Source organism: Pristiophorus japonicus, chromosome 4 (genome assembly GCF_044704955.1).
Source record: "Pristiophorus japonicus isolate sPriJap1 chromosome 4, sPriJap1.hap1, whole genome shotgun sequence".
Lineage (NCBI taxonomy): Eukaryota > Metazoa > Chordata > Chondrichthyes > Pristiophoridae > Pristiophorus > Pristiophorus japonicus.
Window position 1 is genome coordinate 158,942,691 of NC_091980.1, and position 15,973 is coordinate 158,958,663.

At 51.1% G+C, this 15,973-nt stretch overlaps 1 protein-coding gene across 1 annotated transcript in view; it reads right to left on the bottom strand.

Annotated features, from left to right (window-relative positions):
- Positions 1 to 15,973, bottom strand: part of plekhd1 (pleckstrin homology domain containing, family D (with coiled-coil domains) member 1) — a 133,052-nt gene that overhangs the window by 64,212 nt on the left and 52,867 nt on the right. Inside the window, exon 3 of the mRNA XM_070877858.1 lies at positions 6,678 to 6,767. Within this exon, the coding sequence (XP_070733959.1) occupies positions 6,678 to 6,767 (90 nt within the window). The remainder of the gene's footprint in view (positions 1 to 6,677; positions 6,768 to 15,973) is intronic.

Consider the following 15,973-nt stretch of genomic DNA (forward strand, 5'->3'; position numbering starts at 1 on the left):
GCCAGGGACTCCCAGGTGTTGGTGGGGATGTTGCACTTTATCAGGGAGGCTTTGAGGATGTCCTTGAAACGTTTCCTCTGCCCAACTTGGGCTCACTTGGCATGTAGGAGTTCCAAGTAGAGCGTTTGCTTTGGGAGTCTTGTGTCAGGCACGCGAACAATGTGGCCTGCCCAGCAGAGCTGGTCGAGTGTGGTCAGTGCTTCGATGCTGGGGATGCTGGCCTGGTCGAGGACGCTAACGTTGGTGCTTCTGTCCTCCCAGGGGATTTTCAGGATCTTGCGGAGACATCGTTGGTGGATTTCTCCAGTAGAGTGTAGCTGGCAGAGGAAAGAATTGGTGATGCGGCGGGAGGATATTGGCGTGGTGAAGAAGGAGGTGTAAGGAGCCATAGAGAGGGAAATGAGTACAGTGTAGGCACTGAGTATTTAGGGAGCCTAGTTAGCCAATAACCATGGTGAGCTGGACAGGGCAGGAAAAATTTGGATTCCAGTCACTGAGGCATTTTTGATTGACTCCACTTATGTTAATTAATTGTCTGGATTCCGTTAGTTTATAGATCCACAGTATAATGAATTGACTATTTCGCCTCATTCAATTCACTCATTATGATTCCACTGACTCACCAACACACAATGTAATTAATTTGCTGGATTCAGTGCGCTACACATGATTTAATTAATTTGTTTCGAGTCCATTGAGTTGGCCACACACACACACACATACACACACACACATACACCATTAAATGGATTAACTGGATCCCATTCAATCAGGTAGAAATCCTGAGAGGAGATGGCAGAGGCTCCATTTACTGACCACACGTTAATTCATCGTTTTCGAATTTGGTCACTTAGCGGAGAAAGGCTGAACAGAGGAGGGAGTCCCAGGAGTGTAAGGATATCATAGAATCATAGGAATTTACAGCATGGAACGAGGCCATTTCAGCCCATCGTGTCCGCAGGCCGACAAAGCGCTATCCAGCCTAATCCTACTTTCCAGCTCTAGGTCCGTAGCCCTGTAGATTACAGAACTTCAAGTGCACATCCAAGTACTTTTTAAATGTGGTGAGGGTTTCTGCCTCTACCACCCTTTCAGGCAGTGAGTTCCAGACCCCCACATCCCTCTGGGTGAAATAATTTCCCCTCAAATCCTTCTACCAGTTACTTTAAATCTATGCCCCCTGGTTATTGACCCCTCTGCTATTGACCACTCTTTCTAGGCCCCTCTTAATTTTACACACATCAATAAGGTCTCCCCTCAACCTCCTCTGTTCCAAAGAAAACAAATGCAGCCTATCCAATCTTTCCTCATAGCTAAAATTCTCCAGTCCAGGCAACATCCTTGTAAATCTCCCCTGTATCCTCTCTAATGCAATCACATCTTTCCTGTAATGTGGTGACCAGAACTGCACACAGTACTCCAGCTGTGGCCAAACTTGTGTTTTATACAGTTCAAGCATAATCTCCCTGCTCTTGTATTCTATGCCTCGGCTAATAAAGGCAAGTATTCCGTATGCCTTCTCAAGCACCTTATCTACCTGGCCTGCTACCTTCAGGGATCTGTGGACATGTTATAGATATGATTTTACATTGTTTTAACATGAACCAAAGACAGAACAGCTAATGTAGCAATATTGACTAAACTACCTGTCTAAATCAAAATTGTTTGGCCTGTATGTTGGCAGATCACAATGACACTACAGGACAAAAGCTATACTTCGGAAAGGGCAAAAATTGTGGAGATGACAATGGAACAGATTATTGAAAAGGTCGAGGCCCCTATGGTTGTGAGTTCAGCAATCTATTCGATGGCCCATAAACTGCCCAACACAATTAAACTCAGCAAAAATTGGACAATGTATGCTTGTTTCAAAATAGTATAAAGAGAGATACAAAGTTTTAATTCAGTCAAGACTTTGGCTACTGTAATGTATTTGCTTCATGGGTTCTTTGCTTAAGAATTCATAGCAACACATTGCTATTAAGTTGGTTTACTAGTTGGTTTTACTAGTTGGTTTATTCGCAAAAGGTTTAACAATCACACTGCACATTACCAGTTCATCCACCAGGCTCACAACCCACCTGCCTCAACGTGGATCCCCCGAACCCAACTGGCTGGGGTTTTATTGAGTCTTGTGAATATCACGTGACTGGCTATGCCACTCTCAACTCAACAGCTCTACAAACCTGTGTCAGGTGCATACATTACACATACCTTCAAGGAGACGTACCACAAATAGGCAATCACTCACGATTCCCGGGGAGTTCATTACACCTGAGTTTTGAGATGTAGTACTGCGTGCACTACTCTGTATGTCTTAAGATAAATGTTTCGAACAATAGTCAATTATGTTAATTGTAAAACACATTACTGTCTCTCGCTTTTCGAGTGAGTTATTAACAGGATACGGTTTATCCCAACAGGCAGAACAAAGGGCTGGGCAGGAAGGATTAGAATTGAGGCTCCAGAAATGGTCAACAATCACACAGCATTAATTGCCCAGGAACAGCACAGAGGGGCGGAACAGAAAGGTTTTAAGGAATGTCTTAAAGGACTCTAAAATGAGCTTTCGATCACATATCCGCAACATAACTAAGACCGCCTATTTCCACCTCCGTAACATCGCCACCAATGGTTGAGCGATTATAATCAGGGATGCTCAGGAGGGCAGAATTAGAGAAGCGTAGACATCTCGAGGGGTTGTGGGGCTGGAGGAGATTACAGAGATAGGGAGGGACGAGGCCATGGAGGAATTTGAAAATAAGGGTGAGAACTTTGAAATCAAGGCGTTGCTTAACCGGAAGCCAATGAAGGTCAGCGAGCACAGGGGTGATGGGTGAGCAGGACTTGATGCGAGTTAGGACATGGGCAGCCAAGTTTTGGATCACCTCTAGTTTACGTATGGTAGAACGTGGGAGGCCAGCCAGGAGTGCATTGGAATAGTCAAGTCTAGTGTTAACAAAGGCATGGACTGGGGGGGGAGGTTTCAGTAGCAGATGAGCTGAGGCAAGGGTGGAGTGGGGCGAGATTGCCAACGTGGAAACAGGCGGTCTTAGTGATGGTGCAGATATGTATTCGGAAGCTCATCTCTGGGTCAAATATGACACCTAGTTTGTGAGTGTGGCTGCAGAAGTTGGGGAGAGGGATGGAGTCAGTGGCTCGGGAACGGAGTTTGTGGCGGGGAAAGAAGACAATGGTTTTGGTCTTTTTAATATTTAGTTGGAGGAAATTTCTGCTCATCCAGAACTGGATGTCGGACAAGCAGTCTGACAATTTAGAGACCGTGGAGGGGTGGAGAGAAGTGGTAGTGGGGTAGAGCTGGGTGTCATCAGCGTACATGTGGAAACTGATGCTGTGTTTCCGGATGATGTCGCCAAGGGGCAACATGTAGATGAGAAATAGGAGGGGGCCAAGCATAGATCCTTGGGGACACCAGAGGCAACGATGCAGGAGTGGGAAGAGAAGCCATTGCAGGTGATTCCCTGGCTACGAATAGATAGATAAGAATGGAACCAGGCGAGTGCAGTTCCATCCAGCTGGACGACAGTGGAAAGGCAGCGAAGGAAGATGGAGTGGTCAACCGTGTCAAAGGCTGCAGACAGGTCGAGAAGACCATAGCACATTAAAACAATGAATCAATAATGCAAATGCATTTGAAGGGAAACATCTGGAATGAATGGCTAGTTTGGCCAAGTGAAGGGAGAGAAATAGTGAGGGACACAAGCAGGTCTGTTGACTTGGGAGGATAGGAGCAGAGGTTCACCAAGGGAATGAATGACTGACCAGCTCTGAGGCGATGGTTCCTATTGCTGGGACCATACAGGAAGGTAAACATCTAGTTGGACACTTCCTTTGAACCCAAAGAGTACAAGAACAAATGGGGAACACGCACGGCGAGATGTGTGGAGCCGAGTGGCCCCGAGCGGACAGGGTTTGCACCGAGACTGGGAGCGAGGGCGCGTACTCCACAGGAGGGAGAAAGCTGGACTAGTACAGCTCCCAGGATGGAGGTAACTATCGCGGAGTCCCATTCAGGGTCAGGTGACTTCAGGGCGGAACGTATTGCCATGACCAACGTTGCCACTCTGTTGGTTTACTTGGAGGCCGTCATAAATAAACCTCAAATTGATGATCGGATTGACGTGCAGTGGTGTCTGTCTGATCGACAGGCTGGATTATAATTAGAGGACATGGTACGGCATTGGCTAATATTGGCAAGGGGGAGGGCTGGAGACTATGGTGAAATAATCGTACATATCTGTAATGTATGCACCTGAGTGTGCTCACATGTTTGTGGAGCTGTTGACGACACGCAGCTCTGTTTGTGAGCTCGGGGGGCGTCAGGACCGCCGTCCAGAAGCTGCCTGTCTTTTACCAGGGTCTGGAACAAAGTCTCCACCAAGTGCAGCTCTCCACCGTCTGGAGTGGCAGCTGTCCTGCAGGAGCCACTGCTCAGGAATCCGTACCTCCACGACCGAGGTTTTAGGTGGCAGGTGGATGAGAGGGCTGTGGCTGGCGAGGTGACCAGGGTCAGGGACTTGTTCGATAGCGGAGAAGCGGGCAGGATGGCACCAGACATGCTGGCACGGCGCCTAAATTGGGCCGATGTCCGCTGCACGGCCGATGCCATCGAGTCGCTAAAAACAGCGCTGGGCGCTGACTCCATTAGGTGTGTCGAGGAGGCTCAAGCATGTGGGGAAATCCCGTCCGAACTGACCCCTGTCCGGACGGAATTCCTCATTGGCGCCAAACCCCGAAACCTCCCTCGGGAGCCGGCGCCTCACAACTTGAGCCGCCTCGGGGAAATCCCCTCCGTGCCTTTCAGTTCTGCGCGGAGGGGTTTCCTGTACGTGCTGCTCCTGCACACTCTCAACCTTGCCATCCTCGCCTGCCATCCGGACACGCCATGGCGTACCATCTTGCCGTCCGGAGGAGGTGGGGGTCCCCGATGGAGTGCACTCTACGCGGGAGTCCTCCCACTATTTATCGGGGACTTGGCCTGGAGGGTGGTGCACGGAGCAGTCCCGTGCAACAAATTTTTAAGCCGGTTCACGGGCTCCCAGGCCGCCTGCAATTTCTGTGGTCTGGAAGAGTCCGTGTTCCATGTTTTTATGGAATGCACAAGGTTGCAGCCCCTGTTCCATTATTTAAAGGGGCTGCTCCTCAATTTCTGGCTGCACTTCAGTCCCACACTCCTGATCTTTGGGCACCCTTTGCGGAGGGGAGCGGGTAGGTCTGAGGGCCTCCTCATAGGACTGCTCCTGGGCACGGCCAAGGGTGACATCAGCCGGTCCAGGCAGCGGGCGGTCGAGGGGGTCGTTCAACCTGACTGCCTGCCTCTCTTCCATGCGTACATCCGAGCCAAAGTGTCCTTAGAGATGGAGCACGCGGTGTCCACCGGTACGCTCGCGGCCTTCTGCGAGAGGTGGGCGCCGGAGGGACTGGAGTGCATCGTCACCCCCGGCAACCAAATTTTAATTTGATTTTATATGTTTTAAAGTTTAATTTGTTTTAATTGCTGGGTTTTTAGTGTCCCCCCTCCCCTTTTATAGAGGGCACTTGTAATAATTTATGCTTTTAAAGCCCCCCAAAAAAACCACAAAAAAAAAAAAACAATTTTTTAAAAAGAGGGCAGTTGAAAAGTGTCTGGAGTGTCCCCCAGATCGGGGGGCACTTGAACTAATGTTTATTTTTCTCTAAAAAGAGTTGTGGAGCTGTTGAGTTTTGAGTGGCTTAGCCAGTCACGTGATGTTCACAAGACTCAATAAAACCCCAGCCAGTTGGGTTCGGGGGATCCACGATGAGGCAGGTGGTTGTGAGCCTGGTGGATGAACTGGTAATGTGTAGTGTGATTGTTAAACCTTTGCTAATAAACCAACTAGTTCTTAATCATCATCATAGGCAGTCCCTCGGAATCGACTTACTTCAACTCTTAAAATGAGTCCTTAGGTGGATAACAGTCCAATACAAGAGCCACAGACTATGTCACAGGTGGGACAGATAGTCGCTGAGGGAAGGGGTGGGTAGGACAGGTTTACCACACGCTCTTTCCGCTGCCTGTGCTTGATTTCTGCAGGCTCTCAGTGATGAGACTCAAGGTGCTCAGAGCCCTCCTGGATGCACTTCCTCCACTGAGGGCGGTCTTTGGCCAGGGACTCCCAGGTGTCAGTGGGGATGTTGAACTTTATCAAGGAGACTTTGAGGGTATCCTTGTAATGCTTCCTCTGCCCACCTTTGGCTCGTAGACACCTCAAGTCGCTGGAGAAATACCACCAATGATGTCTCCGCAAGATCCTACAAATCCACTGGGAGGACAGACACACCAACATTACCTCAAGTTCTTAATAGCAATGTGTTGGTATGAATTCTTAAGCAAAGAACCCATGAAGCAAATACATTACAAAAGTGGAGAGAGCTTTGATAGCCTTTCAATCTCATCCTTGTGGAACACCAACCCTGCCACGACACTTGCTGGCAGTTTCTCAATGGAGACCCTTGTCCCAGTCTCAACTGCCTCTGTGCCTGCCCTAAATTTTCCCTTTCAACTCTGAACCCGGTGCCCTCTGCCTCAGCCTTCTCCATTGTTCTAGTTTGACTTTCCCCGTCCTGTCATGAAGTGAAGATGCAATCTCCCTTAATTCCCCGTGCCCATTATCCGGACGGCAACTCTGACTTACGTGGAAGTCCTCGTGTGAGATTCTCATCACAAAAGGCATGTTGGGCTCTTCCTTCGCCTCAACGATGCACCCGCCCAGCGGTATCACACCCTGCAACAACAAAAAAACACACAATCAGAGAACAAATGTTGGCCAGCAATTGCTGGCTGCGTCTCATTCATTGCGTAGGTCTCTGGAACCTTGGGGGAGAAATCCCTGTGTTTAGCGCCACACGTTAACGCCACGAGATGGCGCTAAGATGTCGTTCAGAGCTCTACTGCCAGCTGATGACGGTTCCCGAGTCGCACACCATATCCGCCTTGCCGGTAGCGCTGCCGGTAAACTCGGTCGTCGGGGACATCGCCATCACGGCGATCATGGCGCCACTGAGTGTACAATGCTCACTTGACGCCGAATCTCCCAACTTCATTTTGGCCGTTCAATTTGCCGGCTGGAGAAAACCATGACAGGTTGAGCTGGCGCGCAGCAGCAGGAAGCCGGCTCTGGCAATGCTATTTGAAGGGATCCTTACCAATCGCTCACACCGGACAGGTTTTTGCAGTTTGAGTGGCTGTGTGCCACTTCCTGCAACTGCAAGAGTTTTCTTTAGTCATTTCAAGGTTCTTTGGTATCAGGTAGTGTTCTGGCAAATAAAAAAACTCACTAATTATTTTTGAGACACTTCAAACTCACAACACTTGCTAAAAGTCATGGGAGTTGTACTGGCAGTCGACTTTGCAGGCACCGCGTAACAATCCTGAGATCTTCCATAACCACAAAAGCTACCACTCACTAAATGTGCAGTTGATGTGGGCCCACACACCTTGAATCCTCACCATCAATGCCCGCTATCCTGGCAGCAGATTCAATGCCTTCATCCTGCGCCAGACCGGTGTGACAGGAATCTTCCAGCCACCACGTCAAGCTCACGGCTGGCTGCTGGGAGACGAGGGCTATCCACTCTCCATCTGGCTCATGACTCCCCTCCGCACCCCACCACTACTGCCCAGCTCTCGTGCAATAAGAGCCATGCAGGCCGACTGAAGTAACGGTTCCGCTGCTTTGACCATTCGGGAGGAGCCCTCCAGTACTCGGCTGAGCCGGTGTCCCATTTCAGTGTGGTCTGCTGTATGCTGCACAACTTAGCCATCATGAGGGCACAGCCCGTGCCAGCAGGGATTGCGGGACCACCTCAGGAGGAGGACAAGGGAGAAGGCTGAGGAGGAGGAGGGAGAGGAGGAGGAAGTGTCATGTATGCATATTAATGTATATACTGTAACACTAGACCAATGAATGTACCTTCACCCTATATACACTATACCTGTACCACCAGAGGGTGCTGCTGTTGGAGACCTCAGGGTCACCTGTACACTACAGGTAACCAAGTATAAAAGGGAGCTCACCTCTTGGTGTCCTCACTCTAGGAGCTGCAATAAAAGGACTAAGGTCAGTTCAAGTACTATATCCTTACCTCGTGGAGTCATTATTAGAGTGCTTGCATATACTACAACTGTTGACGAGGTTACGAATTTCCACGCACAATATGTCTAACCAAAGCAACTTCCAACAATTCGCTGATGGGGAATATTGGGATTCCTTTGTGGAAAGCCTAGAACACTTTTTCATCGTGAACGACCTGGTTAGGGACTCACCGATCTTGCTTCCGAACAAGCGCAGAACCATCCTGCTCAGCAGTTGTGGGCCCACTATCCATGGCCTGATCAGGGACCTGCTAGCCCCATTGAAGATGACAACCAAGACCTATGCGGAGCTAGTAACTTTAATACCCCGGTGATCGACATCCTACGCAGCCCCAAACTTGGAGCCATCGCAGCACCTGAAAATCCTACTGTCCGACTCGACTGCATGGCGACGACACACACTGCACAACTTAACAGCGAGATGATCTAATCTGAACGACCAGATCTCACCTTCCTGGCTCCAGTGGCAACAACTTAAACCTAAAGAGAACATCTTCACAGCCAGACAGCGGTTCTACACCCACTGGCGGCCCAAAGGCCAAGAAATTGCTAAATATGCTGCGGATCTGAGAAGATTGGCTGCACCGTGTGATTTTGGCAACCACCTCACTGAAGCACTAAGGGACATCTTTGTTATTGGAATCGGCCACGAGGGCCTCCTCTACAAGCTGCTCTCTGCGGACACAATGGTCACCCTGCAGAAGGCAATCAAAGTGAACCAGGCCTTCATGATTTCGGTCTGCGACTCCAAATGGATGATGACTCACACCCAGGACTCTAACCCGACGAGTGCAGTGAACCGAATGGCGACTTTCAGAGGCAAGACTGCTGCCCCGAGTCCTGCAACCCTGAGTCCGCCACATGGGGCCAACCAGCTAGCCCCGTATTGGCGCTGTGGAGGAAACCACAGAGCCCACCAGTGCCGATACAAAGACTATAGCTGCGAAGGCTGCAACACTAAAGGTCATCTTCAGTGAATGTGTAGAAAAAGCTTTACTCACCGAGTCGCTAAAGAGTTGGCCGATCACCTGGGCTCCAGCGCTGATGAAGATGAAGTTGCTCAGCCCCAGGAAGAGGTGTACGGAGTGTATACCTGCTCCACCGAGAGTTCCCCGTGGAAAATGGAAGTAGAAATCGACGGTGTTCCAGTCTCGATGGAAGTCGACACAGGGGCGAGCCAGTTGTTGATGAATCAGACGGCCTTTGAGAGACTCTGGGACAATCCCGCCAAACGACCCAAAATGTCCTCAATCCAGGCAAAGCTGCTCACCTACACAAAAGCACCATCCCAGTGGCTGGCAGCGTGGAGGTACAGGTATCGGTATCCCATGGTGGCGCGGTGTACAAGCTTCCCTTGTGGATCGTTGCTGGTGATGGTCCAATGCTGCTGGGAAGAAGTTGGATGAAGCAAATCCAAATCTGTCATAGCGACAAAGGCCTCCGGGCCCTGGCGATCGACATCCTACGCGGCCCCAAACTTGGAGCCATCGCAGCACCTGAAAATCCTACCGTCCGACTCGACTGCATGGCGACGACACAGACTGCACAACTTAACAGCGAGATGATCTAATCTGAACGACCAGACCTCACCTTCCGGGCTCCAGTGGTAGGACTCCGAGGGAAGAAGATCGCCGCAGAAGGTAGATCTCCGGTTACGTGGCAGAACCTGGGGAGAAAAGGATCACCGCAGCCTACCTCTTGGAAAGAGAGAAGATGGCGCCCACACCACGAGGCGAAGCACCTGGAATCAAGATGGCCACGACGAGACCACGAGGGCACCAAGCGGCGAACCGGATTGGGGTAAAGATTGCAAGGCCCTCTTAAAGGAGACCGGCAACCCAGAACAATTAAAGGGACAGTCCCACTCTTGGCACAGCGATGGCGGTGATATTAAAGATAAAAGTGTAAATAATGAATGCAGGTATATAAATGTACTGCTGGCAATGCTAATGGGAGAAATGTAACGAATGCTTCAAAAGATGATGTAAGTGACAAGTTTGCACTGTTGAACAGTGATGCCAGTAATGCTAGCGGGACAAATGCAACCTTTGTAAGTAACAAACGTGAAAGTGTAAAGAGATATAACAATGTCGAGTCAGCTAGATGCGGTTGGAGCCAATGTATCATGTATGCTAATGATAGAATGAGAAATGATACTGGGTTCTACATGTATACCAACAATGCCAAAGGTAACCCCCCGTGGGAAACACCCAGGTCCAGCGGGCTACCTGATCGTGTAGCCTGCGCATCCGGGACCAATGTGATGCCCCAGGAAGGGCTCACACACACCCAGTGGGAGCATACCTACTGCAGGGACAGCAATCAATGGGCAGCATAGCCACCACCACTGGCAACCTGCCCCAGATCGGCCCTACCCCCCCTGGCCACCAGGGCCAGCACCGGGAACAAGAGACCAGTACCCTCCAGTTTTCCCGGTGGAACCTGGGATGACCAGACTTCCACCACCAATGGAGGACAAGGAGGCCACACCACCTTGTGGCCCTGCCCACCACTAAATGCCACCACCTATCTATTCTACAATGTTTGTACCTTATCCATAACACTTGTTCCACCACTGCGGAATCCTCCAACAGTGACACCCACATGGTCTATGTATGGCGGGGGGTGGGTGGGGGGGTGGTGGGAAGTGAATGAGTGCAGCCATGAGCACATGGATCACACACGGAACCCACACTACCCTCACCGCAACCTCCCACCATCCACTACTGATCACCTCCCCATGTCATGGCAATAAGGACTTGGAACAGGTTTAGGGGGGAGTGTTGTCATGTATGCATGTTAATGTATGTACTGTAACACTAGACCACTGACTGTACCTTCACCCTGTATACACTATACCTGTACCACCAGAGGGTTCTGCTGCTGGAGACCTAAGGGTCACCTATACACTGCAGGTAACCCAGTATAAAAGGGAGCTCACCTCTTGGTGTCCTCACTCTCGGAGCTGCAACAAAGTACTAAGGTCACTACAGTTCAAGTAGTATACCCTTACCTCGTGGAGTCATTATTAGAGTGCTTGCATATACTGCAGGAGGGAGAGGAGGATGAGGAAAAGGATGAGGGAGAACAGGAGGAGGAGGAGGAGGAAGAGGAGGAGGAGGAGGAGGAGGAGGAGGAGGAGGAAAAGGATGAGGAACAAGAGGAAGAGGAGAGAGGGAGGAGGCAGGCAGACAATCGGCTATCCGGACGAGCTGTTCATGACCGGCTCATCAGGCCCCTATTATATATGCAGACTATAGATATACACTCTGTGCAGTCACTGTACAGTTGCATAAGATGGAGACTTGTTTACCTGATGTACTTTCGATAAGGTTTAAACTGTGTATATACATGCTGGCACCACTAGAGGGTGCAATTGGTGGAGACTGGGGTTTCCTGCCCTGGTGGCAGGGGCTGTATAAAAGGGGATCCACCATACGACTGCCTCACTCTGCAGTTTGGAAAAAAGGACCAAGGTCACTACAGTTTGAGTACAACACATTGCCTCATGGAGTCATTCAGAGGTACATTACAGGCATAATAGCTCCGATTCACATGAATGAAACCCCTAATCCCCGTAGCTCAGCACATTCCCATCATACCCTCCTGTCTCACATCATGTCACAGCGTCCTCCTGGGCACAAAGCTGGAATGAGAGATGCCACAAAGGATTCCAAACCCAATTAATACATTTATCTATAAATATATCACATGAATTCCAATAACCAGTCACCCTTGTGCAATCCCTTAGTGCCTGTAGTCCGTGAGCCCGTTCCTGCACCAGTGATCCTACAGAGTGTGTCCCCAATGGCTGCAGCAAGGCTGATGGAAGGCTGCTGACTCTCAGTGAGGAGCTCAGACGGCCTTGCAGGATGACCTCGAGCAGCTCTGGGCCCAGAAGGCCCGGCTGTAGACTGCACCACCTCGGAATGGGCGGCAGCAGTCTGGGTTGACAGGCAGCTGCTAGGGCAATGGTGGAGTGACAGTGGGAACAGGAGTGCTATCACCCTGAGAGAAGACAGAAAGTTCCTGCTCCACAGACACTGCCACTGCCCCGGGAGAGGTACCTGAGCATCCCTAGCAACCTGTTGGAGCATAGAACGTTGGCCTGCTGCGACACCGTGAGAGCCTCGGTCGATGGTGGTAGACCCAGCCACAATGGCAGCAGTCGGAGCTTGGGCGACATCACACTGAGACTGCACGAGAGCAATCTGAGCTTCCGCTGCAGCACGAAGACGTTGGGTCGCTTCCGCCTGTGTTGCAATGGAAGCTGCCACATCGCCCGTCACGTGCATCATCACGTCTGGGGTTACCATGGTCTGTCTGGGAGTGTACCGTGATTTCCAGGCTGGAGATCCTGGGCTTCAAGCTCTGCGCTGAGCCCTGTGCAATGTTGGAGACCGACTCTTCCACGCTCCTCGCCATTGCTGAGAGGTTCTCGGACAGACTGGTCATTGCAGAGAGGCTCTCGGGTAGGTTGTCCATTGCAGAGAGGCTCTCGGACAGACTGGTCATTGCAGAGAGGCTCTGGGGCACCCTGCCCATTGCAGAGAGGCTCTCGGGCAGGCTGGTCATTGCAGAGAGGCTCTCGGGCAGGCTGCCCATTGCAGAGAGGCTCTTGGACAGACTGGTGATTGTAGAGAGGCTCTCGGACAGACTGGTCATTGCAGAGAGGCTCTGGGGCACCCTGCCCATTGCAGAGAGGCTCTCGGGCAGGCTGCCCATTACAGAGAGGCTCTGGGATACCCTGGTCATTGTAGAGAGGCTCTGGGGCACCCTGCCATTGCACCTGTCATCTCCCTGCGCATGCCCATCACCCTTCTCCTGAAGGCCTCCCCATTGAGGTCCTCATTGAGACCTGTGCAGCAGAACTGGCGGGGAACTGGTCCTCCGGGGAGCTGGCCCCCGAGCTGCCCTTTCCTCCCGGCCACGCTGCAGCCCGCTCGTGTCTGGTGCCTCGTCCTGTGTAGATCCCACTACAACACCAGCCTCAAAAGACCGCGTGGTGCCAGCGTCTGAGCGGGTGTCTGTGGGTGAGACATGCAGTGTCGTGGTGTATTCCTCCTCCCCCTCTCCCCCCTCACTCTCTGCAGTGCCCCCGGGGACAGGCTGCTCGGATGCCTGCTGAGCGTGGAGCAATGTGCTTGGATGGTGTGCCTACCATGGTTGAATAGCTGTTATTGTGTGGGTGAGTGTGGAGCAACGTGTTTGGGTGGTGTACCTACTATGGTTGAATAGCTGCCATTGTGTGCAAGGTGTGAGATGTGGGTGTGAGCTTTGCGAGGTAGAGATTGCTGGTGGGTGAGTGCTGGGGATGTGGTGCATTGAGCAGTCTGTGAAGTTTGTGGTGCAGATGGTGGTATGATCTTTAAAATTCATTCCTGGGATGTGGGCGTTGCTGGCAAGGCCTGCATTTATTGCATCCCCAATTGCCCTTGAGGGGCTCGCTGGACCATTTCAGAGGGCAGTTAGTCATCAACCACATTGCTGTGGGTCTGGAGTCACATATCAGCCAGACTGGGTAAGGGCGGCCGATTTCCTTCCCTAAAGGACATTAGTGAACCAGATAGCATTTGTTGAAATGTCACTCACCCTGACCCCCCCGTGTGAGGTGGTTAAACTTCCTCCTGCACTGGGAGTGGGCTCTGGGAAACACAGTGCTGCCCATGACGTGGTGCCACCTCCCTCCACACAGTGGGGCAGACCTGTGGCGAGGGCCCTCTGCCAGTGGGTACAGGACCGCCCACCTTCTCCCCAACGCGAAAACCAAGGCCTCCAAATCTTCCCCGGAAAACCCCCGGGCTCTTCCCCTGGGGTGCCGATCTGCCTCAGCATTTGTAAACAAGCGCTCCTTCTCCTTGTCCTTCGTATGTTGTTGAGGCGGCTGTTCACCCAACAATGCTGAGAATGAGGGGCTGCAGCATCAGTGGACCTCCCCTTTAAGCAGTGAAAGAAGCCGGTGGCAATCATTACTTATGTTTAGACTGCCCCCGATATTGGTCCAGCTTTTCAGTGTAACACCAATGAGCTTGGGTTTTTAGACGAGAATCAGGACTGCAATCATGTTAATGAGAGGACGAAATTTGCGTGCAGCCTAGACGATTTTCAGGTGGCGCAGCTTATCCTTTTTTAGTCTAAGCACTGCCCATTTCTTAGCTATAACGAGTATGACACCAAGGTTGCGAACAGTCTGGTTCAGCCTCAGACCGTTGCCAGGGAGAGGGATGGAGTTGGTGACTAGGGAACGGAGTTTATGGCAGAGAATGAAAACAATGGCTTTGGTCTTGGCGATGTTTAATTGGAGGAAATGGGCTGATTCGAGCTTCGATCAGAGATGGGCAGGGTGGGGGATCGAACATGCAATCTTCAGTTTACAGGACCGACCCCTAACCACCTGGTGACTCACGCCCGGTGTGGGACTCTCAACTAACTTCCTCGAAATGGCTAGAAATTAGTTGTAGCCAAGAATATCCTCACCGTCACTAAGGCCGCCTATTTCCACCTCCGTAACATCGCCCGTGTCCACTCCTGCCTCAGCTTATCTGCTGCTAATACCCTCATCCATGCCTTTGTTACTGTAATGTATGCACCTGTGAGTATGCTCACAGGTTTGTTAAGTCGGTTCACGGGCTCCCAGGCTGCCTGCAATTTCTGCGGTCTGGAAGAGTTCGCGTTCCATGTTTTTATGGAATGTGTGAGGTTGCAGCCCCTATTCCATTATTTAAAGGGGCTGCTCCTCAATTTCTGGCTGCACTTCAGTCCCACGTTCCTGATCTTTGGGCACCCTGTGCGGAGGGGAGCGGGTAGGTCTGAGGGCCTCCTCGTAGAACTGCTCCTGGGCACGGCCAAGGGGGCCATCAGCCGGTCCAGGCAGTGGGCGGTCGAGGGGGTCGTTCAGCCTGACTGCCTGCCTCTCTTCCACGGTTACATTCGAGTCAGGGTGTCCCTGGAGATGGAGCACGCGGTGTCCACCGGTACGCTCGCGGCCTTCCGCGTGAGGTGGGCGCCGGAGGGACTGGAGTGCATCATCGCCCCCGGCAACCAAATTTTAATTTGATTTTATATGTTTTATAGTTTAATTTGTTTTATTGCCAGGTTTTAGTGCTGCCCATCCCGCCTTTTAGCCAGGGGGTACTTGTATAATTTGTTGTTTTAGTGCCCAAATAAAAAGGCACTTGAAAAGTGTTTGGTGTCCCCCCCGCCCCCCACCTTTTAATCAGGGGGCACTTGATTTAATGTTTATTTTTTGTTCACAACAAAAAGAGTTGTAGAGCTGTTGAGGCCTGCTCCTGGGCATGGCCAAGGGGGCCATCAACCGGTCCAGGCAGCGGGCGGTCGAGGGAGTCATTCAGCCCGACTGCCTGCCTCTCTTTCATAGAAACATAGAAACATAGAAAATAGGTGCAGGAGTAGGCCATTCAGCCTTTCGAGCCTGCACCACCATTCAATATGATCATGGCTGATCATGCAACTTCAGTACCTCATTCCTGCTTTCTCTCCATACCTCTTGATCCCTTTAGCCGTAAGGGCCACATCGAACTCCCTTTTGAATATATCTAACGAACTGGCCTCAACAACTTTCTGTGGTAGAGAATTCCACAGGTTCACAATTCTCTGAGTGAAGAAGTTTCTCCTCATCTCGGTCCTAAATGGCTCACATAGAAACATAGAAAATAGGTGCAGGAGTAGGCCATTCGGCCCTTCGAACCTGCACCGCCATTCAATGAGTTCATGGCTGAACATGAAACTTCAGTACCCCATTTCTGCTTTCTCGCCATACCCCTTGATCCCCTAGTAGCAAGGACTACATCTAACTCCTTTTTGAATATATTTAGT